At 36.9% G+C, this 24,256-nt stretch overlaps 1 protein-coding gene across 7 annotated transcripts in view; it reads right to left on the reverse strand.

Moving 5' to 3' along the window:
- OPHN1 (oligophrenin 1) overlaps nucleotides 1-24,256 on the reverse strand; it is a 734,952-nt gene that overhangs the window by 518,324 nt on the left and 192,372 nt on the right. For all 7 annotated transcript variants that reach the window (XM_065915121.1, XM_065915123.1, XM_065915118.1 and 4 more), the window contains exon 4: nucleotides 1,375-1,436. In XM_065915121.1, coding sequence (XP_065771193.1) covers nucleotides 1,375-1,436 — 62 coding nt within the window. The remainder of the gene's footprint in view (nucleotides 1-1,374; nucleotides 1,437-24,256) is intronic.

A 24,256-nucleotide genomic window follows, 5' to 3' on the forward strand; every position in this document is an offset into this window, starting at 1 on the left:
TGTATCCCTTAGAATTTATTGAAAAGAGCTGAAAATTTACATCCACATAAAAGTCTGTACACAGATGTGTATGGAAGTTTTTTCATAATTGCCAAAACTTGGGAGTAACCAATATATCCTTCATAAAGTGAAATGATGAAGAAATGGCACCATCCATAAAATGGAATATATACTATAATATATGAATACATATTATTCACTGACCAAAAGAAATGAGATATGAAGCCATGAAAAGACAGAGAGGAACTTTAAATGCATGTTGCTCAGTCAAAGAAGTCAATCTGAAAAAGCTATGTACTATATGACTCCAATTATATGACATTCTAGAAGAGGCAAAACACAGTAAAAAAAAGATAAGTGTTTGTCAGGAGTTTGAGTGTCAGAGAAGGTAGGGGGAATCACAGGAGATTTTTAGGGCAGTGAAAACATTCTGTATGATGAAACTTTGATGTTGTATATGTGTCATTAAGCATTTGTCAAAAGCGATAAAATATTCAACACAGAAATTGAACCCTAAAGTAACTATGGACTTTAGTTAATAATATTGTGTTCATCTAGGTTCATTAATTGGAACAACTGCAAGTTGTTAATAATAAGGGAAAGCACACAGGCAACATGTTAATAATAAGGGAAAGTGTATGGGGAGTGGTGGCAAGGAGAAAGGGAGTACAGTTTACCTTTGAACAGTGCAAGTGTTAAGGGCATAAGTCCCAACCCTGTGCTGTCAAAAGTCTGCATATAGTCTCACAGTCAGTCCTCCAGTATCTGAGGTTCTGTACCCATAGATTCAATCAAACTCAGATCATGTAGTACTGTAGTATTCATTGAAAAGTACCCACATATAAGTGGACGCACAGAGTTCAAACACATGTTCAAAGGGCAACTGTATATGAAATCTCTTTGTATTTTCACTCAATTTTTCTACAGAACCAAAACTGCTCTAAATATCAAAGTCTATTAATATTAATGAATTAGATTTTAAATGTAAGGGAAAAAGTTATCACATAGATATAAAGTATCATGTGTTTAAATGTAAACATATAAATATAAATTATTTCTAAAAGCAGATAAACACACAAATAGATAATTTGTTTAAGAACACTGAAGACCACAATTTTTGTCAGTATGTTCAACAGCCAAATATAATGTCCTCTCAAGTCTTATCTCACTGAAATGAATAGAGTGATTTCCCTTTAAACTCTCAGAATGGGAACTTGAGATAGAATAATCAAATCAATTTCCAGTCTTTATAGTACTCAGGTAGTAATGAGACAGAAACTCAAACTAAAAGTATCACTCCAAACAATGAGGACAGAAAAAAAATCCCCAAAGTCAGCTATGATCTTCGCTCCAGGCCAAGTGTTAATGACCTACCATCATCATCCTCTCGTTTTCTACTTCGTTGAGCAATTCAGCAAATTCTTTGAAGGATTCAGCTGAAAGAACAGAATAAAAGATAAACCAAATTAATTACGGTATTTGATGGGCAAGAAGGCAGAGGTCTAAGGGAAAAGAGGTAGAAACCAGTGCCACAACCCAATGGCACCACTACAGGAAAGTGTCAAATCTAAGGACAAAAGAAAAAAAGTTCAGTACCTATTCAATTCAATATTGATTTCTTTTTTCTTCTCTTTTCTTGGGGGAATGCTCCTGCCTCAGCTTTTCCTTCCAGTTTTATTGATATAGAATTGACACATAACATTCTGTAAGTTTAAAGTGACTTTGACAAGTGCTTCAAAAGTAAATAAAAGTTAAACATATAGTTACCGTATGATTCAGCAATTCCATGCCTGTGTATATTTGCAAAAGAACTGAAAACATATCCAGACAAACATTTCTATACAAATATTGTTGACTGTTTTATTCACTGCTATTTGTTGCTCAGTCCTTCAGTATGTCCGACTCTTTGCAACCCCATGGACTGCAGCACATCAAGCTTCCCTGGCCTTTACTCACTCCCGGAGTTTGCTCTAACTCGTGTCCATTGAGTCGATGATGTTGTTCAACCACGTCATCCAGGCCCTCTTTTTCTTTTCTCTTCAATTTTGACCAGCATCAGGATCTTTTCAATGAGATGGCTCTTCTCATCAGGTGGCCAAAGTACTAGAGTTTTAGCTTCATTCCTACTGATAAATATTCAGGGTTGATTTCCTTTAGGATTGACTGGTTTGATGTCCTTGCTGTCCAAGGAACTCTCAAGAGTTTTCATCAGTAGCAAAGACTGAAAGCATCAAACCTTAAGCATTCAGCCTTCTTTATGGTCCAAATCTAACATCCTTACATGATTACTGGAAAAAACAAAGCTTTGATTATATGACCATTGTCAACAAAGTGATGTCGTTGCTTTTAATATGCTGTCTAGGTTTGTCATAGTTTTTCTTCTGAGAAGCAAATGTCTTAATTTCATGGCTTCACTCACCGTCCAGAGTGATTTTGGAGCACAAGAAAATAAAATCTACCACAGTTTCCATTTTTTCCCTATCTATTTGCCATGAAGTGATGAAACCAGATGCCATGATCTTAGATTTTGAATGCTGAGTTTAAGCCACGTTTTACACTCTCCTTTTTCACCACCATCAAGAGGCTTTTAAGTTTCTCTTCATTTTCTATCATTAGAATGGTATCATCGGCATATCTGAAGTTATTGACATGATTCTCTGCAATCTTGATACCAGCTTGTGATTCATGCAGCCTAACATTTCGCATGATGCATTCTTCATAGAAGTTAAATAAGCAGGGTGACAATACACAGCCTTGACATACTCCTTTCCTAATTAGAAACCAGTCTGCTGCTACTTGTCTGGTTCTAACCGTTGATTCTTAATCTGCAGGCAGGTTTCACAGGAGGCAGGTAAAGTGGTTAGTATTTCCATCTCTTTAAGAATTTTCCAGTTTTTTGTGATCCACAAAATGCACCATTAAAAAATGAAGCAGGACAAAGGCTAACAGAGTCTTGCCAAGAGAATGCACTGGTCATAGCAAACAATCTTTTCCAACAACACAAGAGACGACTCTACACATGGACATCACCAGATGGTCAATACTGAAATCAGATTGATTATATTCTTTGTGGCCAAACGGAGAAGCACTACACAGGCAGCAAAACAAGATCATGAGCTGAGTATGGCTCAGATTAAGAACTACTTATTGTGAAATTCAGACTTAAATTGAAGAAAGGAGGAAAATCACTAGACCATTCAGGTATGACCTAAACCAAATCCCTTATGATTATACACTGGAAGAGACAAATAGATTCAAGGGCTTAGATTTGATAGAGAATGCCTGAAGAACTATGGACAGAGGTTCGTGACATTGTACAGGAGGCAGTGATCAAGACCATCCGTAAGAAAAACAAATGCAAAAAGGCAAAACAGTTGTCTGAGGAGACCGTAAAATAGCTGAGAAAATGAGAGAAGGTAAAGGAAAAAGAGAAAAGGAAAGATATACCCATTTGAATGCAGAGTTCCAAAGAATAAAAAGGAGAGTTAAGAAACCCTTCTTCTGTGATCAATACAAAGAAAGTAGAGGAAAACAATAGAATGGGAAAGACTAGAGGATGCATCAAGAAAATTAGAGATACCAAGGGAACATTCATGCAAAGATGGACACAGTAAAGGAGAGAAATGGTATGTACCTAACAGAAGCAGGAAATATTAAGAAGATGTGGCAAGAATAGACAGAAGAACTATACAAAAAAGATCTTCGAGACCCAGATAACCATGATGGTGTGATCACTGACCTAGAGCCAGACTTCCTGGAATGCAAAGTCAAGTGGGCCTTAGGAAGCATCTCTGTGAACAAACCTAGTGGAGGTGATGGATTTCCAGTTGACCTACTTCAAATCCTAAAAGATGATGCTGTTAAAGTGTTGCACTCAATACGCTAGCAAATTTGGAAAACTCAACAGTGGCGACAAAACTGAAAATGGTCACTTTTCATTCCAATCCCAAAGAATGGCAATGTCAAAGAATGTTCAAATTACCACACAATTACGCTCATCTCACACGCTAGAAAGTAATGCTCAAAATTCTCCAAGCTAGGCTTCAACAGTATGTGAACCATGAACTTCCAGATGTTCAATGTATTTAGAAAAGGCAGAGGAACAAGAGATCAAATTGCCACCATCTGCTGGATCATAGAAAAAGCAAGAGAATCACAGAAAAACATCTACTTCTGCTTTATTGATTATACCAAATCCTTTGACTGTGTAGATCACAACAAACTGGAAAAATCTTCAAGAGATGGGAATACCAGGCCACCTCATCAACTTCCTGAGAAATCTGTATGCAGGTCAAGAAGCAAAAGTTGGAACTGGCCATGGAACAACAGACTAGTTCCAAATTGGGAAAGGAGTACGTTAAGGCTGTATATGCTCAACCTGCTTATTTATCTTCTATGCAGAGTCTATCATCTGAAATGGCAGGCTGAATGAAGCACAAGTTGGAATCAAGATTGCCGGAAGAAACGTCAGTAACCTCAGATACACAGATGACACTATCCTTACTGCAGAAATTAAAGAGGAACTGAAGATCCTTTTGATGAAAGTGAAAGAGGAGAGTGAAATAGTTAGCTTAAAACTCAACATTCTAAAACTAAAACCATGGTATCTTGTCCCATCACTTCATGACAAATAGATAGGGAAACAATGGAAAAAGTGACAGACTTTCTTTTCTTCGGCTCAAAGATCACTACAGAAGGTGACTGCAGCCATGAAATTAAAAGACACTTCCTCCTTGGAAGAAAATCCATGACCCACCTAGACAGCATATTAAAAAGCAGAGACATTACTTTGCTGACAAAGGTCCAACTAGTCAAACCTGTTTTATCCAGTAGTCATGTTTGGATGTGAGTTCAGTTCAATTCAGTTCAGTTCATTCGCTCAGTCGTGACCGACCCTTTGAAACCCCATGAATCACAGCAGACCAGGTCTCCCTGTCCATCACCAACTCCCGGAGTTCACTCACACTCATCTCCATCGACTTGGTAATGCCGTCCAGCCATCTCATCCTCTGCCGTCCCCTTCTCCCCCTGACACAATCTCTCCCAGTAACAGGGTCTTTTCCAATGAGTCAAACTCTTCACATAACGTGGCCAAAGTATTGGAGTTTCAGCTTCAGCATCAGTCCTTTCAATGATCACCCAGGACTGACTTCCTTTAGGATGGACCTGTTGGATGTTTTTGCAGTCAAAGGGACTCTCAATACTCTTCTCCAACACCACAGTTCAAGAGCATCAATTCTTCAGCGCTCAGCTATCTGCACAGTCCAACTCTCACATCCATACATGACCACTGGAAAAACGATAGCCTTGAGTAGATGGATCTTTGTTGGCAATCTAATGTCTCTGCTTTTTAATATGCTATCTAGGTTGGTCATCACTTTCCTTCCAAGGAGTAAGCGTCTTTTAATTTCATGGCTGCAATCACCATCTGCAGTGATTTTGGAGTCCAATAAAATAAAGTCTGACACTGATTCCACTGTTTCCCCATCTATTTCCCATGAAATGATGGGACCAGATACCATGATCTTAGTTTTCTGAATATTGAGCTCTAAGTCAACATTTTCACTCTCCTCTTTCACTTTAATCAAGAGACTTTTCAGTTCCTCTTCACTTTCTACCATAAGGGTGGTGTCCTCTGCAGATCTGAGGTTCGTGATATTTCTCCCGGCAATCTTGATTCCCAGCTTGTGCTTCTTCCAGCCCAGCGTTTCTCATGATGCACTCTGCATATAAGTTAAACAAGCAGGGTGACAATATACAACCCTGACGTACTCCTTTTCCTATTTGGAACCGGTCTGTTGTTCCATGTCCAGCTCTAACTGTTGCTTCCCAACCAGCACATAGGTTTCTCAAGAGGCAGGTCAGGTGGTCTGGTATTCCATCTCTTTCAGAATTTTCCACAGTTTATTGTGATCCACACAGTCAAAGGGTTTGGCATAGTCAATAATGCAGAAATAGATGTTTTTCTGTAACTCTCTTGCTTTTCCGATGATCCAGAGCATATTGGCAATTTGATCTCTGGTTCCTCTGCCTTTTCTAAACCAGCTTGAACATCTGGAAGTTCACGGTTCACGTATTGCAGAAGTCTAGCTTGGAGCATTTTGAGCATTACTTTACGAGCGTGTGAGATGAGTGCAATTATGTGGTAGTTTGAGCATTCTTTGGCATTGTCTTTCTTTGAGATTGGAATGAAAACTGACCTTTTCCAGTCCTGTGGCCACTGCTTAGTTTTCCAAATTTGCTGGCATATTGAGTGCAGCACTTTCACAGCATCATCTTTCAGGATTTGAAATAGCTCAACTGAAATTCCATCACTCCATCCACTAGCTTCATTCATACTGATTCTTTCTAATGCCCACTTGACTTCACATTCCAGGATGTCTGGCTCTAGGTGAGTGATCACACCATCGTGATTATTTGGGTTGTGAAGATCTTTTTTATACAGTTCTTCTGTGTACTCTTGCCACCTCTTCTTAATATCTTCTCATTAAGTCCATACCATTTCTGTCCTTTATCAAACCCATCTTTGCATGAAATATTCCCTGGTATCTCTAATTTTCTTGAAGAGATCTCTAGTCTTTCCCATTCTGTTGTTTTCCTCTATTTCTTTGCATTGGTCACTAAGGAAGACTTTCTTATCTCTCCTGGCTATTCTTTGGAACTCTGCATTCAAATGGGAATATCTTTCCTTTTCTCCTTTGCTTTTCACTTCTATTCTTTTCACAGCTATTTGTAAGGCCTCCTCAGACAACCATTTTACCTTTTTGCATTTCTTTTCCATGGAGATGGTCTTGATCCCTGTCTTCTGCACAATGTCACGAACCTCCATCCACAGTTTATCAGACAATCTATTAGATCTAGTCCCTTAAATCTATTTCTCACTTCCACTGTATAGTCATAAGGGATTTGATTTAGGTCATGCATGAATGGTCTAGTGGTTTTCCCTACTTTCTTCAATTTAATCCTCAGTTTGGCAATAAGGAGTTTATTATCTGAACCACAGTCAACTCCTGGTCTTGTTTTTGCTGACTGTATAGAGCTTCTCCATCTTTGGTTGCAAAGAATATAATCAATATGATTTTGGTGTTGACCACCTGATGATATACATATGTAGAGTCTTATCTTGTGTTGTTGGAAGAGGGTGTTTGCTATGACCCGTGCGTTCTCTTGGCAAAACTCTATTAGCTTTTGCACTACTTTATTCTGTACTCCAATGCTAAATTTGCCTGTTACTCCAAGTGTTTCTTGATTTCTTACTTTTGCATTCCAGTCCCCTATAATGAAAAGGACATCTTTTTTGGGTGTTAGTTTTAAAAGGTCTTGTAGGTCTTCATAGAATCGTTCAACTTCAGCTTCTTCAGCTTTACTCCTTGGGGCATAGGCTTGGATTATGGTGATATTGAATGGTTTGCCTTGTAAACGAACAGAGATCATTCTGTCGTTTTTGAGACTGCATCCAAGTACTGCATTTCAGACTCTTCTGTTGACCATGATGGCTACTCCATTTCTTCTAAGGGATTCCCGCCCACAGTAGTAGATAAAATGGTCATCTGAGTTAAGTTCATCCATTCCAGTCCATTTTAGTTCGCTGATTCCTAGAATGTCGACATTCACTCTTGCCATCACTTGGTTGACCACTTCCAATTTGCCTTGATTCATGGACCTAACATTCCAGGTTCCTATGCAATATTGCTCTTTACAGCATCAGACCTTGCTTCTATCACCAGTCCCATCCACAACTGGATACTGTTTTTGCTTTGGCTCCATCCATTCATTTTTTCTGGAGTTATTTCGCCACTGCTCTCCAGCAGCATATTGGGCATCTACTGAACTGGGAAGTTCCTCTTTCAGTAGCCTATCATTTTGCCTTCTCATACTGTTCATGAGGCTCTCAAGGTTAGAATACTGAAGTCGTAAGCCATGCTGTGTGGGACCACGCAAGATGGACAGGTCATGTTGGAGAGGTCTGACAGTATGTGGTCCACTGGAGAAGGGAATGGATGTGAGAGTTGGACTAGAAAGAAAGCTGAGCCCTGAAAAAATGATGCTTTTGAACTGTGGTGTTGGTGAAGATTCTTGAGAGTCCCTTGGACTGCAAGGAGATCAAACCAGTCAATCCTAAACGAAATCAATCCTGAATATTCATTGGAAGGACTAATGCTGAAGCTGAAATGCCAATATTTGGGTCATGTGATGTGAAGAACTGACTCATTGGAAAAGACCCTGATGCTGGGAAAGAAGAAGGAACGAGGAGAAGGGGACGACAGAGGATGAGATGGTTGGATGGCATCACCAACTCAATGGACATGAGTTTGAGTAAGCTCCGGGAGTTGTTAATGGACAGGGAAGCCTGGCATGCTGCAGTCCATGGGTTTCCAAGAGTCGGACATGACTGAGCAACTGAACTGAACTGAACTGTCAGCCACACAGTCAAAGGCTTTAGCATAGTCAATAAAGCAGAAGCAGATGTATTTTTGGAATGCCCTTGCTTCCTTTGTGATCAAATAAATGCTGGCAGTTTGATCTCTGGATCTTCTGCCTTTTCTAAATCCAGCTTGTACATCTGGAATTTCTGAATTCACGTACTGTTGAAGTTTAGCTTGAAGGATTTTGAGCATAAGCATGCTAGCATGTGAAATGAACACAGTTATAAGGTAGTTTGAACACTGTTCATAATAGCCAGTAAATGGAAAGAATGAAAGTATTCATCAATTGCTGAATGGTTACACAGTTGTGACACAGCTATACAATGGAACAATTTGAAGCAGTAAAAAGAAACAAAGGATTGACACTCAATATAACATGAAATAACCTTGAAAACATGCTTGGTCAAAGAAGTCAGTCAGAAAAAGCCACATGTTATATTATTTTTGTTTAAATGAAATGTCTAGAATAGGCAACTTCATAGAGACAGGAAGGAGATCAGTGGTTCATTGAATGTAGGGGGAAGGTGGCAATGGGGATTGATACTAAGGGTTTGTGGCTTCTTTTGGCAGTGATGAAAATGATTTGGAATTCTATGACAGTGATGTTTGTACAACTTTCTTCAGATATTAAAAGCCACTGAGCTGCACACTTTTAAATGGCACATTTTTGTGTAAATAATATCTTGATGTATAAAATAATCATTTAGCCAAAGCTCATTTATAGGCATCCTTAGTATGGCTGAATTTTGAAGTTTTTCTTCATGAATAATGAAGCCTTATTCATTTTAAAAGCCTAGCTACTGATAGTAGCTGCTCCTCCCAACTCTGTTCAATCATCTGTTCAAATAGTATTTAGTAAGCCATTTTCTGGTTATTTCCACCTGGAGGTGCAGTGCAGACATTGTGAGAGTGGCAAGAACTTAGCTCTGCAGCAAGATGGATCTGAATTTAAAACCTAGTTCTACCATTTATTTTTTCTGTGCCCTTGAACAAGTTGCTTAACCTCTCTGAGTCTTAGTTTTCTTCCACTCAAATTAGGGATAATTACATGTACCTAATAAATTCATTGTGAGGATTAAACTCTGAATCAAATGGCTTGACACAATTACCTTTCAGTAAATTATAATTTTCCTTTAAATGTTCCAATATTAGAGATAATAACTACATTTCCTCTGTAGGCAAACTGATCATCCCTTGAAAAGTGCCAGAATAACAAAAATATCTCTCTGATTCCTTTTGTAATATAAAGTATTTGGACACAGGAGATCAGTGAATATTTTCATTTTTCCTATTTATTCTTTCTGATTAGGGTATTCTTCTTAATGCTCAGTTTGAGATTTAATTTTTCATATTTACATTGGTGACTTCCTTAGGTGTGTGCAGCAACATAAGCCCCAAAATAAAGAAATGCCATTGTCTGATGTCCTGAACTTATCTGGGTTTTTATCTTCTACTTCTCTATCTTGTCCCCTAACTTAGAATCCTCCTCATCTCTTCAGTTCAGTGCAGCAGTTCAGTCATGTCCGACTCTTTGAGACCCCATGGAATGCAACACACCAGGCTTCCCTGTCCATCACCAACTCCTGGAGCTGATTCAAACTCATGTTCATAGTCGGTGACGCCATCCAATCATCTCAGCCTCTGTCGTCCCCTCCTCCTCCTGCCTTCAATCTTTCCCAGAATCAGGGTCTTTTCCAGTGAGTCACTTCTTTGCATCAGGTGGCCAAAGTACTGGAGTTTCAGCTTCAGCATTAGTCCTTCCAATGAATATTCAGGACTGATTTCCTTTAGGATGGACTGGTTGGATCTCCTTGCAGTGCAAGGGACTCTCAAGAGTCTTCTCCAACACCACAGTCCAAAAGCATCAATTCTTCAGGGCTCAGCATTCTTTATAGTCCAACTCTCACATTCATACATAACTACTGGAAAAACCATAGCTTTGACGAGATGGACCTTAGTTGCAAAGTAATGTCTCTGATTTTTACCACATCTCTTACCACATCTATTGTTCTTTCTAACATACCACATGCCTTTTGGATCTACAGTCCCAAAAGAGCTCTTTAGGAACCCAAGAAAAAACAAATGCAGAATGCAGGAAGATGGTCTTAGGTTTAATGTGAAGGAATGGGTTTTTAGTGGAGTCATGCTGAAAGTGAGAAATGGCCTGCCTCAGGAGAGAATGTGACCTTGTCAGTTAGGGTGGGTTAACAGTTCTAGTAAAACTGTCACTAGAGGTTTTCTGCAGATGTGGGTTGCTCAGTTTTATAACTGTGATAGTCCTGGGCACACCTAGAGAAGTTTGTTGACACGATTATCACTAGAGGTGTGTGATAAGGATGGCTGTTAATGGATTTTGCATGAAGAGCTACATAAAACCATCTGAGTGGGGAACACATATACACCCATGGCTGATTCATGTGAATGTATGGCAAAAACCACTACAATATTGTAAAGTAATTAGCCTTGAATTAAAATAAATTAATTAATTTAAAAGATAAACTAAAAAAAGAAATAAGACCATCTGAGTCCTCACTGGTACTGTGGACAGACTCTGTTACTATTTATATTGGTTTTGTTTTGGACCTATTGTTCAAATTCTGATAGAACTGGGTCAAGGAGCTGATAGATAAATATAATAAGAAAAAGACAAATATCAATAATCTTTAATTAAAGTTAAAAAATTAAAACAAAAAAAAACACAGAAAGAACAAGAGATCAACTGGGATTTATGGCTCTCTGTACTACAAGAATAGAGTTTTATTGTTGCTGTCATTTTCTTTTGTTCAATCATTTTTTTTGTTTCAATATAAGAACACACTGTCAGGTAATTAAGCTTTACTTCCTGACTCAACCTCTGGGTGTTCACTTCTACCTCTGTATTGTTTCACACCAACTAGGCTTTTTGAAACTTTGCAGATGGGTCTAGGTATAACTGTTATGAGGAAAGATGAAGTATTGCTCCCTAGATTATTCTAACATGTAGCCAGGGTTGAGTATCTGCCTTACATTCTAGAAGGAGCAAAACTAACAGTTTAAAAAGAATTTTGTGGGTGCCTGGAGTTATGCATGTATTATCTTATTTAGTCACAAAGCTTCCCTGGTGGCTCAAATGCTAAAGAATTCACCTACAATACAGGAGACTGAGTTCAATCCCTGGATTGGAAAGATCCCCTGGAGAAGGAAATGGCAACCCACTCCACTGTTCTTGTTTGAAAAATCCCATGGACAGAAGAACCTAGAAAGCTATGGTTTCAAGAAGTTGCAAAGAGTTGGACACAACTGGATGACTAACGCACTGAACACAAACATGAAGTAACTCTATGAGACGTGAATTATTATTTCTAGGTAACAAACGTGGGTCTCAGAGAATTTTAATAACTTGCCAAAGGTCACAGAGTTAGTAATTCATATGTGCTTTCTATTCAACCACAGTGCTTCTAACACAGGAAAAATGACACAATATTTTACAAAAATTGTTAGAAACTAATTGCTTCATTCCATCTTTATAATGACTATGAAGTAAAGATTAGTAATATCTTTGTTTTATGGGCAAGGAAACTGAGGCATGAAAGGGCTAAATTGAGAGAAATTTCTCTAGATCAGTGAGTACTGTGGGGAACTAAACTCAATTCTCAGGATTATTGTACCATTTTCCTTTAGAAAGCATATCCATTACTACTCCCTCAATCTTTGTTTATCTATGAAATGAAAGTAATTCTAGCTACTCCTAAGGGTGACTGTGAGGATTAAATGAATTAGATATAAAAGAACTCTCAGAAAATTTCAGGCAAATATCCTTGATGCACATAGATGCAAAAATTCTCAAAAATATAGTAGTAAGAAGAATTTCACAGCACATTAAATGGATCATACATCATGTTCAAGTAGGATCCACCTCTGGGATGCCAAGAGAGTTTAACATAAGCATATCAATAAGTGTGATATGTCACATTAATAGAATGGAAAATAAAAATTATATGATCATCTTAATAGATGTTGGGAAAGCATTAAAAAAATCTGTTTTGTCACTAAAACTCTCAAAAAATTAGGTACACAAGGAACTTACCTGAACATAATAAAGGCTATATATGACATTCCTATAGCTAATGTCATGCTCCAAGGAAAAAGGCTGAAAGCTTTTCCTCTAGGATGAGGAACAAGCAAGTGTGTCCATTCTGAACACTCTTATTAAACAGAGTACTAAAATTCCTAGCCAAAGCAATCAGACAAGAAAAAGAAATAAAATGCAACAGAATTAGAAAGGAGGAATTTAAATTGTCTTTATGAACATGACATTATTTTGTATACAGAAAAATCCTAACGATTCCACCAAAAAACTGATATATAATCAACAAATCCAGTAAAGTTACTAGATACAAATCAAAATACAAAATTCAGAAAAATTTCTATATATTAAAAGTGAATTAGCTGGAAAAGAAAGAAAATGATCCCATTTACAATAACAGCATCAATAACATATATAGAAATAAATTTAACTGAGAAGGTAAAAAATTGCTAGGCTGAAAACTAAAAAAAAAAAAAAAACCTTTCAAGAGAAAATGAGGGGTTACAAATGGCAGAATATCTTATCTTCATCGATTAGAAGAATTAATATTGTTAAAATGACAATAATACCTAAAGACATCTATATATACAACATAATCCCTATCAAGATCCCATTGCCATTGTTTTCAGTAGTAGAAAAATAATTCTGAACTTTGTATGGAACCGCAAAAGAGACCTCTAATAGCCAAAGTAGTCCTGAGAAAGAAGAATAAAGTGGAAGACAGAGAAAGAAGAACAAAGTGGAAGACAGACACATAGTAATCAAATTGACAAAAACAAGGTGAAAATATTAAAAGAAACAAGGGAAAAGCAACAAATAACACATGAGAATTTCCATAAAGTTATTAGCTGATTTTTATCAGAAACTTAGCAAGCCAGAAGGGATGAAATGATATATTTAAAAGGATGAGGGACTTTCCTGGTGATTCAGTGATTAAGACACTGTGCTTCCAATGCAGGGGGCATGGATTCAATCTCTCATCAGGGAACTAGACTACCACATGCTGCATGGTGTGGCAAACATAAATAATTAAATAAAAGTGATAAAACGGAAGAACCTTCAACAAAGAATACTCTATCCAGCAAGGCTCTCATTCAATTTCAACATACAAATAAAAAACTTACAGAGAAGCAAAACCTAACAGAATTCAGCACAGCTAACAGAATTCAGTTGGTTTGGTAACCAACTTTACGACAAATGCTAAAGGAACATCTCTAGGCAAAAAAGAAAAGGTCACAACTAGAAAAAAGAAAATTATGAATGGGAAAGCTCATTAGTAAAGGTAAACATACAATAAAGTTAGGAAACCATACACACACAAATAAGATATCAAAACCATACAACATAATCTGAAGAGAGTACAAATGCGGGATATTGGTAATGCATTTGAAATTAAGAGGCCAGCAACTTAGAACAATCTTGTATTATATGTAGATTGCAATATAAAAACCTAATGGTAACTACAAACCAAAAGTCTATAACAGATATACACACAAAAAAAAACTGATCCAAAAACAACACTATAGATAGTCATAAAAACTAAGAGAAGAGAACAAAAGAGGAAAGAAAGAAAATAGACCTACAAAAAACAATCCAAAACAATTAACAAAATGGCAATAAGAACATACATACTGGTAATTAACTTAAATGTGAAAGGATCAAATGTTCCAGCCAAAAGACATGGACTGACTGAACAAACACAAAAACAAGACCTGTATGTATGCTGTCAGAGAGATTATTTTCACATCTAGGGGCACATACTGAAAGTAAGGGGATGGAAAAGGGTATTCCAGGAAAACTATAATCAAAACAAAGATGGAGTAGCAATATTCTTTTCTGATAAAATAGGCCTTAATATATAGGTTGTTAAGAGAGACAAAGAAGGACACTACATAATGATCAAGATCAACCCAATAAGGAGAAGACATAAAAATTATAAACATATATGTACTCTTTGCAACCCCATGGACTGACTATAGCCCACCAGGTTCCTCTATCCATGGGATTCTCTAGACAGGAATACTGGAGTGGGTTGTCATTTCTTCCTCCAGGGGATCTTCCTGACACAGGGATCAAATCTGCATTTCTTATGTCTCCTGCATTGGCAGGTTTTTTACCACTAGTACCACCTGGGAACATGACTGAAGTGACTTAGCACAACATATACATGCACTCAACAAAGGAGCACCTCAATACATAATGCAAATGCTAACAGCCATAAAAGGAGAAACAGTAGAACAATGATAGTGAGGGACTTTAACATTTCACTTGCAGCAATGGACAGATCATCTAGACAGAAAATCAATAAGGAAACAGGCCTTAAATGACACGTTAGACTTAACTGATATTTATTCATCCAAAAGCAACAGAATACACATTCTTTTCAAGTGCACATGAAACATTCGACAGGATAAATCTTATGCTGGGCCAAAAAGAAGGCCTCAGTAAATTTAAGAAAACTGAAATATCAAAATTTTTTTCAGACCACAGCACTGTGATACCAGAAATTAACTACAAGAAAGAAATAACTATAAAAAACATCAACATGTGCAGGCTAAAATATATTCTACTAAACAATGAATGTATCACTGAAGATATCAAAGAGAAAATCAAACTATATCTAAAGACAAATGGCAATGAAAACATGATGATGCAAAACCTGTGCAAACAGGAACAGCAGTTTTAAGAGGGAAGTGTATAGCAATAATACCTTACCTAAGAAAACAAGAAAATTTGCAAATAAACAAATTCACCTTATATCTAAAGGAACAACAAAAAATACCTCAAAGATAGTTGAAGGAAATAAATCATAAAAAACAAAGCAGAAATAAATGAAATAGAGATGAAGAAAACAACAGTAAAGATCAATGAAAATATAAACAAAATGGATAAACTTTACCCAGAATCACAAAAAAGGAGGGCCCAAGTCAGTAAATTCAGAATTGAAAAAGAAGTTACAACTGACAACACAGAAATGCAAAGAATCATTAAAGACTACAAAAAGCAACTGTATAACATTAAGATGGACAACGAAGAAGAAACAGACAAATTCTTAGAAAGTACAAGCTTCCAAGACTGAACCAGGAAGAAATAAAAAAAAAAGATTAATCACAAGAAATTAAATTCAAACTGTGACTTAAAAGCTCCCAACAGTCAAAAATTCAGACAAGATGACTTCACAGGCAAATTCTATCAAATATTTATAGAAGATTTAAAACCTATTCTTTTCAAACTGCAATGTCAAAAAATTGCAAAGGAAGGAACACTCTCAAACTCATTCTATGAGTCCACCATCACCCTGATACCACAACCAGAAAAATATACCAGAAAAAAGAACATTAAAGGCCAATATCATTGATGAATATAGATGCAAAAATGTTCAACAAAATAATAGTAAACTTAATTCAAAATACCTTAAAAGGATCATACACCATAATAACATGGGATATATTTCAGGGATACAAAATTTTTTCAATATCCACAAATCAATTACTGCAGTACACCCCAGCAACAAACTGAGGAATAATAACCATATGATCATCTCGATAGATGTAGAAAAATCTTTTGACAAAATTAACTATCCATATATGATAAAACAAACAAACAAACAAAACTCTCCACAGTATTTCCCTGGCAATCCAGGTAAGACTTTGTCTTTCAATTAAGGTTTGTGGGTTTGATCTCTTGCTGGGGAGCTAAGATCCCACATGCTCCATGACCAAAAAACCAAAACAAAACAGAAGCAATATTGTAAGAAATTTAATAGAAAAAACCTGAAAACATTCCTCTAAGAATACAAACAATAAAAGGATGTCCACTCTGAATTCTCACACTTTTATTCAACATAGTCTGGAAGTCCTAGCCACAGTAATTAGAGAAGAAAAAGAAATAAAGCAATCTAAATTGTAAAAGAAAAAGTAAAACTCTCACTGCTACAGATGATATGATACTATAAATAAAAAGCCTAAAGATGCTACCAAAAAACTACTAGAGCTCATTAGTGAATTCAGTACAATAGCAGGATACAAAATTAATACAAAAAAAAATCTGTTGAATATCTATACACTAACAACAAAAGATCAGAAAGAAAAACTAAGGAAATAATCCCAAATCATCACATCAGCAACAAAATAAAATACCTAGGCATAAAGTTACCTAAGGAGGACAAACACGAGTACTCCAAAAACTGTAATGATGGAAACTGAAGATGACACAAACAGATTTGGAAAGATATACCATTTTGATTGGAAGAACTGATTTAGTCAAAATGACTACAATACCCAAGGTAATCAATTGGTTGAATGAAATCCTTATCAAAATGACATTTTTTTTTTTTTTTTTTGCTGATCTAGAAGAAAAAAATTCTTAAAATGTATATGAAAACACGAAGGACTCCAAATAGTCAAAGCAATTTAGAAGAAAAAAAAAAAAAAAAAAAACAGGCCTGGAGGAATCAGGAATCAAAACATATGGTACTGGCACAAAGATAGGCTTCTGTATCAACAGAACAAGATAGAAAGTCCAGAAAGAAACCCAGACACCTTTAGTCAATTCGTTGAAGATAAAGAAGGCAGGAATATACAACTGAAAATTGACAGGATTGTTCATTATTGGTGCTGGGAAAACTGGAGAGCCACATGTAAAAGAAATTAGGACATTCTAACACGATATAGTTCAAAGTTCAATTGATGCTTTTGAACTGTGGTGTTGGAGAAGAGTCTTGAGAATCCCTTGGACTGCAGGGAGATCCAACCGGTCCATCCTAAAGGAAATCAGTCCTGAATATTCATTGGAAGGACTGATGTTGAAGCTGAAACTCTAATACTTTGGCCACCGGATGCAAAGAACTGACTCAATGGAAAAGACCCTGATGTTGGGAAAAATTGATGGTGGGAGAAGGAGGGGACAACAGAGGATGAGACGGTTGGATGGCATCACCGACTCAATGGACATGAGTTTGAGTAAACTCCGGGAGTTGGTGATGGACAGGGAGGCCTGATGTGCTGCAGTCCATGGGGTCGCAGAGTAAGACATGACTGAGCAACTGAATACCATACAAAGAAATAAACAAATGGAGCCTAATTAAACTTAAAAGCTGTTGCACAGAAAAGAAAACCATAAACAAAGTTAAAATACATCCCAAAGAATGAGAGAAAAGATTTGCAAACAACACAAGGAATTAATGTCCAAAATATACAAACTGCTCATGCAGCACAGTATTGAAAAATAAATAACCCAGTCAAAAAATGGGCAGAATATTTCAATAGACATTTCTCAAAATAACAGATACAGATGGCCAAAAACACATGAATAGATGTTTAATATCACTAATTACTAGAAAAATGCAAATTTAACCTGCAATGAGGTATCACCTCGCACTGGTCAGAATGGCAATCATCAAAAAGTCTATAACGATGATGGAGAGCATATGGAGAAAAGGGAACTCTCCTACACTCTTGGTGGGAATATAAATTGGTATGGAGTTTCCTTAAAAAACTAAAAATAGAGCTACATACAGATGGCCAAAAAGCACATGAAAAGATGCACAACATCTCTAATTACTAAAGAAATGAAAATCTAAACTGCAGTGAGGTATCACCTCATATTGGTCAGAAAACCATCAAAAAAAATCTACAAACAATAAATGATGGATTCCCACCAACAATGAAAAGAAGTTTTATTTTCTGCACATCCTCTCCAGCATTAATTTTTTGTAGATTTTTAAATGATGGCCATTCTGACTGGTGTGATGTGATACCTTGTTGTAGTTTTGATTTGCATTTCTCTAGTAACAAGCAATGTTGAGCATCTTTTCACGTGTATGTTGGCCTTCTGTATGTCTTCTTTGGGAAAATGTCTGTTTGGGTTTTCCACCTATTATTTTTGATTGGGTTGTTTGTTTTTCTGGTATTGAGCTGCATGAGCTGTGTGTATATTTTGGAAATTAATCCACTGTCAGCTGTTTTGCTTGCAATTATTTTCTCCCATTCTGAGGGTTGTATTTTAAACTTGTTTATTATTTTCTTTGCTATGCAAAAGCTTTTAAGCTTAATTAAGTCTCATTTACATACTTTTCTTTTTAGTCTCATTACTCTAAGTGAGGATCTTGCCATGATGTATGTCAAAGAGTGTACTGCCCATGATTTCCTCTCAGAGCCTGATCGTTTCTGGCCTCACATTTAAATCTTTTAACCATTTTGTGTTTATTTCTGTGTATGGTGTTAGAAAGTATTCTAGTTTCATTCTTTTACATGTAGCTGTACAGTTTTCCCAGCACCACTTATTGAAGATGTGGTCTTTTCTACATTGTGTATTCTTGCCTCACTTGTCAAAGATAAAGTGCCCATAGGTGGTTTCTAACTTGTTCCATTGCTCTATATTTCCATTTTACCCCAATACCATGCTGTCTTAATGACTGTAGTTTGTAGCATAGTCTGAAGTAAGAGAAGTTGTTGGCAAGTAAAGGTGCATCTAGTCAAAGCTATGGTTTTTCCAGTAGTAATGTATGGATGTGAGAGTTGGACTATAAAGAAAGCTGAGTGCCAAAGAACTGATGTTTTTAAACTGTGGTATTGGAGAAGACTCTTGAGAGTTCCTGGGACTTCAAGGAGATCCAACCAGTCCATCCTGAAAGAAATCAGTCCTGAATATTCATTGGAAGGACTGATGCTAAAGCTGAAACTCCAGTATTTTGGCCACCTGATGCAAAGAACTGACTCACTGGAAAAGACCCAAATGCTGAGAAAGATTTAAGATGGGAGGAGAAGGGGACAACAGAGGAGGAGATGGATGGATGGCATTACTGATTCAATGAACATTAGTCTGAGTAAACTCTGCGAGTTGGTGATGGATAGGGAGGTCTGGCATGCTGCAGTCCATGGGGTCGCAAAGTCGGACATGACTGAGCGACTGAACTGAACTGAATGGAGGTTGATTCCTCCAGCTCCATTCGTCTTTTTTAAAGCACTTTGGCTTTGTCTTAATGACTGTGGCTTTGTAGTATAGTTTAAACTCAGGAAGCTTGATTCCTCCAGCTCCATTCTTCTTTTTCAAAGTGCTTTTGCTATGCAGGCTATTTATTTTTCCATACAAATTGAGAAATCTATTGTTCTAGTTCTGTGAAAAATACAATTGATAGATTGATAGAGACTGCACTGAATCTGTAGATTACTTTGTGCAGTATAGTCATTTTCACAATATTGATTCTTCCTATTCAAGAATATGATATATCTCACCATTTGTGCCATCTCTGATTTCTTTCATCAGTGTCTTATAGTTTTCTTAATGTAAATTGATACAGCCACTCTGGAGAACAGTATGGAGATTCCCTAAAAAACTAGGACTAGAACTACCATATAAGGCAACAATCGTACTACAAGGCATATACTCTGAGAAAACCATAACATAAAGAGACACATGAACCAAAATGCTTATTGAAGCATTTTTTATAATAGCTAGAACATGAAACCAACCTAAATGTCCATTTATAGAAGAATGGATAATATATGTGTGTGTGTGTGTGTGTGTGTGTGTGTGTGTGTATATAAAATGGAATATAATATATAATGGAATATAACTCAGCTGTAAAAAAGGACACATTTGAGTAGTCTTAATGAGGTGAAGCAAGTCGGAAAGAGAAAGACAAATATTGTATATTAACACATGCGTATGGAATCTAGAAAGATGCAGTGCTGAATCAATCTGGAGAGTAGCAATGGAGACGCAGACTTATCAGACAAATGTGCACACGTACATGATCCAGCAATCCCATTCTTCAGCAAATATTCAAAGAAAACCATAATTTGAAAAGACACATGTGTAAAAATGTTCATTTCAACACTATTTACAATAGCCAAGATATCCATCAACAGATGAATGGATAATGAATATCTGGTACATAAATGTTGTTTTTGTTCAATCGCTAAGTCATGGCTGATTCCTTGCAACCCCAGAAACAGCAGCATGCCAGGCTCCCCTGTCCTTCATTATCTCCTATGGTCTTCTCAAATTTATATTCACTAAGGCTGAGATGCTATTTATATATGTAGTATATATATACAATGTAATATTACTCAGCCATAAAAATATGAAAGATTTCCATTTGTAGCAGCATGGATGGACATAGGGACTATCATACTAAGTGAAGCAATCTGACACAGAGAGACAAATATCATATGATGTGACTTAGTTAAGTCTCTCAGTCGTGTCCGACTCTTTGTGACCCTATGGACTGCAGCCTACCATGCTCCTCTGTTCATCGAATTTTCCAGGCAAGAGTACTGGAGTGGGTTGCCATTTCCTTCTCCAGATCTTTCTGACCCAGAAATCGAACCTGGGTCTCCCACATTGTGACTTATGTGGAATCCAAAAATATAAATGAATTTATCTTAAAAACAGAAACAGAATCACAAACGTAGGGAAAAAAAAAAAAAAAAAAACTCATGTATGGTGACCAAAGTGGAAAGTTGGGGAGGAATAAAACAGGAGGTTGAGACTAACATATACACACTACTCTGTGTAAAATAATCAACAAGGACCTATGGTATAGCACAAGGACTCTACTCAATAAGCTGCAATAATCTGTATCAGAAAAGAATCTGAAGAAAATAAACACCATCTTCCAACAACACAAAAGATGACTCTATACATGGACATCACCAGATGGTCAATACAAAAATCAGATTGATTATATTCTTTGCAGGTGAAGATGGAGAAGCTCTACACAATCAGCAAAAACAAGACCAGGAGCTGACTGTGGCTCAGATCATGAGTTCCTTATTGCAAAATTCAGACTTAAATTGAAGAAAGTAGGGAAAACCACTAGACCATCCATGTATGACCAAAATAAAATCCCTTATGATTATACAGAGGAGGTGACAAATAGATCCAAAGGATTAGATTTGGTAGACAAAGTGCCTGAAGAACTATGGATGGAGGTTCATGTGGTAACCAAAACCATCTGAAAGAACAAGAAATGCAAGACAGAAAAGTGGTTGTTGGAGAAGGCCTTTCAAATAGGTGAGAAATGAAGAAAATTGAAAGGCAAAGCAGCAAGGGAAAGATATACCCAACTGAATACAGAGTTCCAGAGAATAGCAAGGAGAGATAGGAAAGCCTTCTTAAGTGAACAATACAAAGAAATAAAAGAAAACAATAGAATGGGAAAGACTAGAGATCTCTTCAAGAAAACTGGAGATATCAAAGGAACATTTCATGCAATGATGGGCATGATAAAGGACAGAAACAAGTAGGACCTAACAGAAGCAAAAGAGATTTCAAAAAGGTGGCAAGAATACACAGAAGAACTATACAAAAAGGGTCTTAATGACAAAGATGTGGTCACTCACATAGAGCCAAACATTCTGGACTGTAAAGCCAAGTGGGTCTTAGGAAGCATTCCAATGACCAAATTTACTGGAACTGATGGAAGTCCAGCTCAATTATTTAAAATCCTAAAATCCTAAAAAAATTTAGTGTTCAAATGCTGCACTCAATATGTAGGCAAATTTGGAAAACTCAGCAGGGGCCACAGTAATGGAAAAGGTCAGTTTTTATTCCAATCTCAAAGAAGGGCAATGCCAAAGAATGTTCAAAGTACATACAATTTCACTCATTTCACATGCTAAGGTAATTCTCAAAATGCTTCAAGCTAGGCTTCAGCATTTTGTGAACTGAGAACTTCCATATATACAAGCTAGATTTACAAAGGGAAGAAGAACCAGCGATCAAATTGCCAACATTTGGTGGATCATACAAAAAGCATGGAATGGTATGAAAACATTTACTTCTGCTTAATTGACTACATAAAAGGGTTTGACTGTGTGGAGCAAATGAATGTGCAGAAAATTCTTCAAGAGATGGGAATACCAGACCACATTATCTGTCTCATGAGAAACCTATATGCAGGTCAAGAAGCACAGTTAGAACTGGACATGGAACAGCAGACTGGTTCAAAGTTGGGAAAGGACTACATTAAGGCTGTATATTATCAGGCTGCTTATTTAACTTCTTTGCAGAGCACATCATGTGAAAGGCCAGGCTGGATGAATCACAAACTGCAATCAAGACTGTTGGGAGAAATATCAAAAACCTAGGATATGCAGATGATACCAATCTAATGGCAGAAAATGAAGATGAACTAAGGAGTCTTTTGATGAGGGTCAAACAGGAGAGTGAAAAAGCTGGCATAAAACTCAACATTCAAACATTCAAAACACTAAGACCATGGCATCTGTCCCATCAATTCATGGCAAATAGATGGAGAAAAAGTAGAAAGAGTAACAAATTTTATTTTAATGGGCTTCAAAATGATTGTGGACAATGACTGCAGCCATGAAATTAAGACACTTGCTCTTGGAAGAAAAGTTTTGACAAACCTAGACAGAACATTAAAAGCAGAGAAGACATTTTGCCAACAAAAGTTCATATAGTCAAAGCTACGGTTTTTCCAGTAATCATGTACAGGCATGAAAGTTGGACCATAAAGAAGATTGAGTGCTGAAGAATTGATGCTTTGAAACTGTTGTGCTGGAGAATAGTCTTGAGAGTTCCTTGGGCAGCAAGGAAATTAAACCAGTCAATCGTAAAGGAAAATAACCCTGAACTGGAAGATGTGATACTGAAGAAAAAGAAAGGTAAAATGGTTATCTAAGGAGACATACAAATAGCTGAGGAAAAAAAAGAGAACCTAAAGGCAAAGGATAAAAGGAAAGATATACTCAACTGAACGCAGAGTTCCAAAGAATAGCAAGGAGAGATAAGAAAGCCTTCCTCAGTGATCAAAGAAAAGAAATAGAGGAAAACAATAGAATGGGAAAGATGAAAGATCTCTTCAAGAAAATTAGAGATATCAAGGGAAAATTTCCTGTAAAGATGGGCACAATAAAGGACAGAAATGGTCAGGATCTAACAGAAGCAGAAGATATTAAGAAGAGGTGCCAAGAATACACCAAAGATCTATACAAAAATGATCTTTATGACCCAGATAACCACGATGGTGTGATCACTCACCTAGAACCAGACATCCTGGAATGAGAAGTCAAGTGGGCTTTAGGAAGCATCACTACGAACACAGTTAGTGGAAGTGATAGAATTCCAGTTGAGTTATTTCAAATCCTAAAAGATGATGCTGATAAAGTGCTGCACTCAATATGCCAGCAAATTTGCCAAACTCAGCAGTGGCCACAGGACTGGAAAAGGTCAGTTCTCATTCCAATTCCAAAGAATGTTCAAACTACTGCACAATTGCACTCATTTCACAAGCTAGCAAAATAATCCTCAAAATTCTCCAAGTGAGGTTTCAAAAGTACGTGAACCGAGAACTTCCAGATGTTCAAGTTGGATTTAGAAAAAGCAGAGGAACCAGAAATAAAATTTCCAACATCCATTGGATCATTGAAAAAGCAAGAGAGTTCCAGAAAAACATCTATTTCTGCTTTACTGACTATGCCAAAGCCTTTGACTGTGTAGATTACGACAAACTGTGAAAAATTCTTCAAGAGATAGGAATACCAGATCACCTTACCTGTCCCTGAGAAATCTCTATGCAGGTCAAGAAGCAACATTGAGAACCGGACATGGAACAATGGACTGGTTCAAAATTGGGAAAGGAGTACGTCAAGGCTGTATATTGTCACCCTGCTTATTTAACTTAGATGCAGACTACATCATGTGAAATGCCAGGCTGGATGAAGGACAAGCTGGAATCAAGATTGCCGGGAGAAATATCAATAACCTCAGATATGCAGATGACACCACCCTTATG

The sequence above is a fragment of the Muntiacus reevesi genome, chromosome X, assembly GCF_963930625.1.
Source record: "Muntiacus reevesi chromosome X, mMunRee1.1, whole genome shotgun sequence".
Taxonomy (NCBI): domain Eukaryota; kingdom Metazoa; phylum Chordata; class Mammalia; order Artiodactyla; family Cervidae; genus Muntiacus; species Muntiacus reevesi.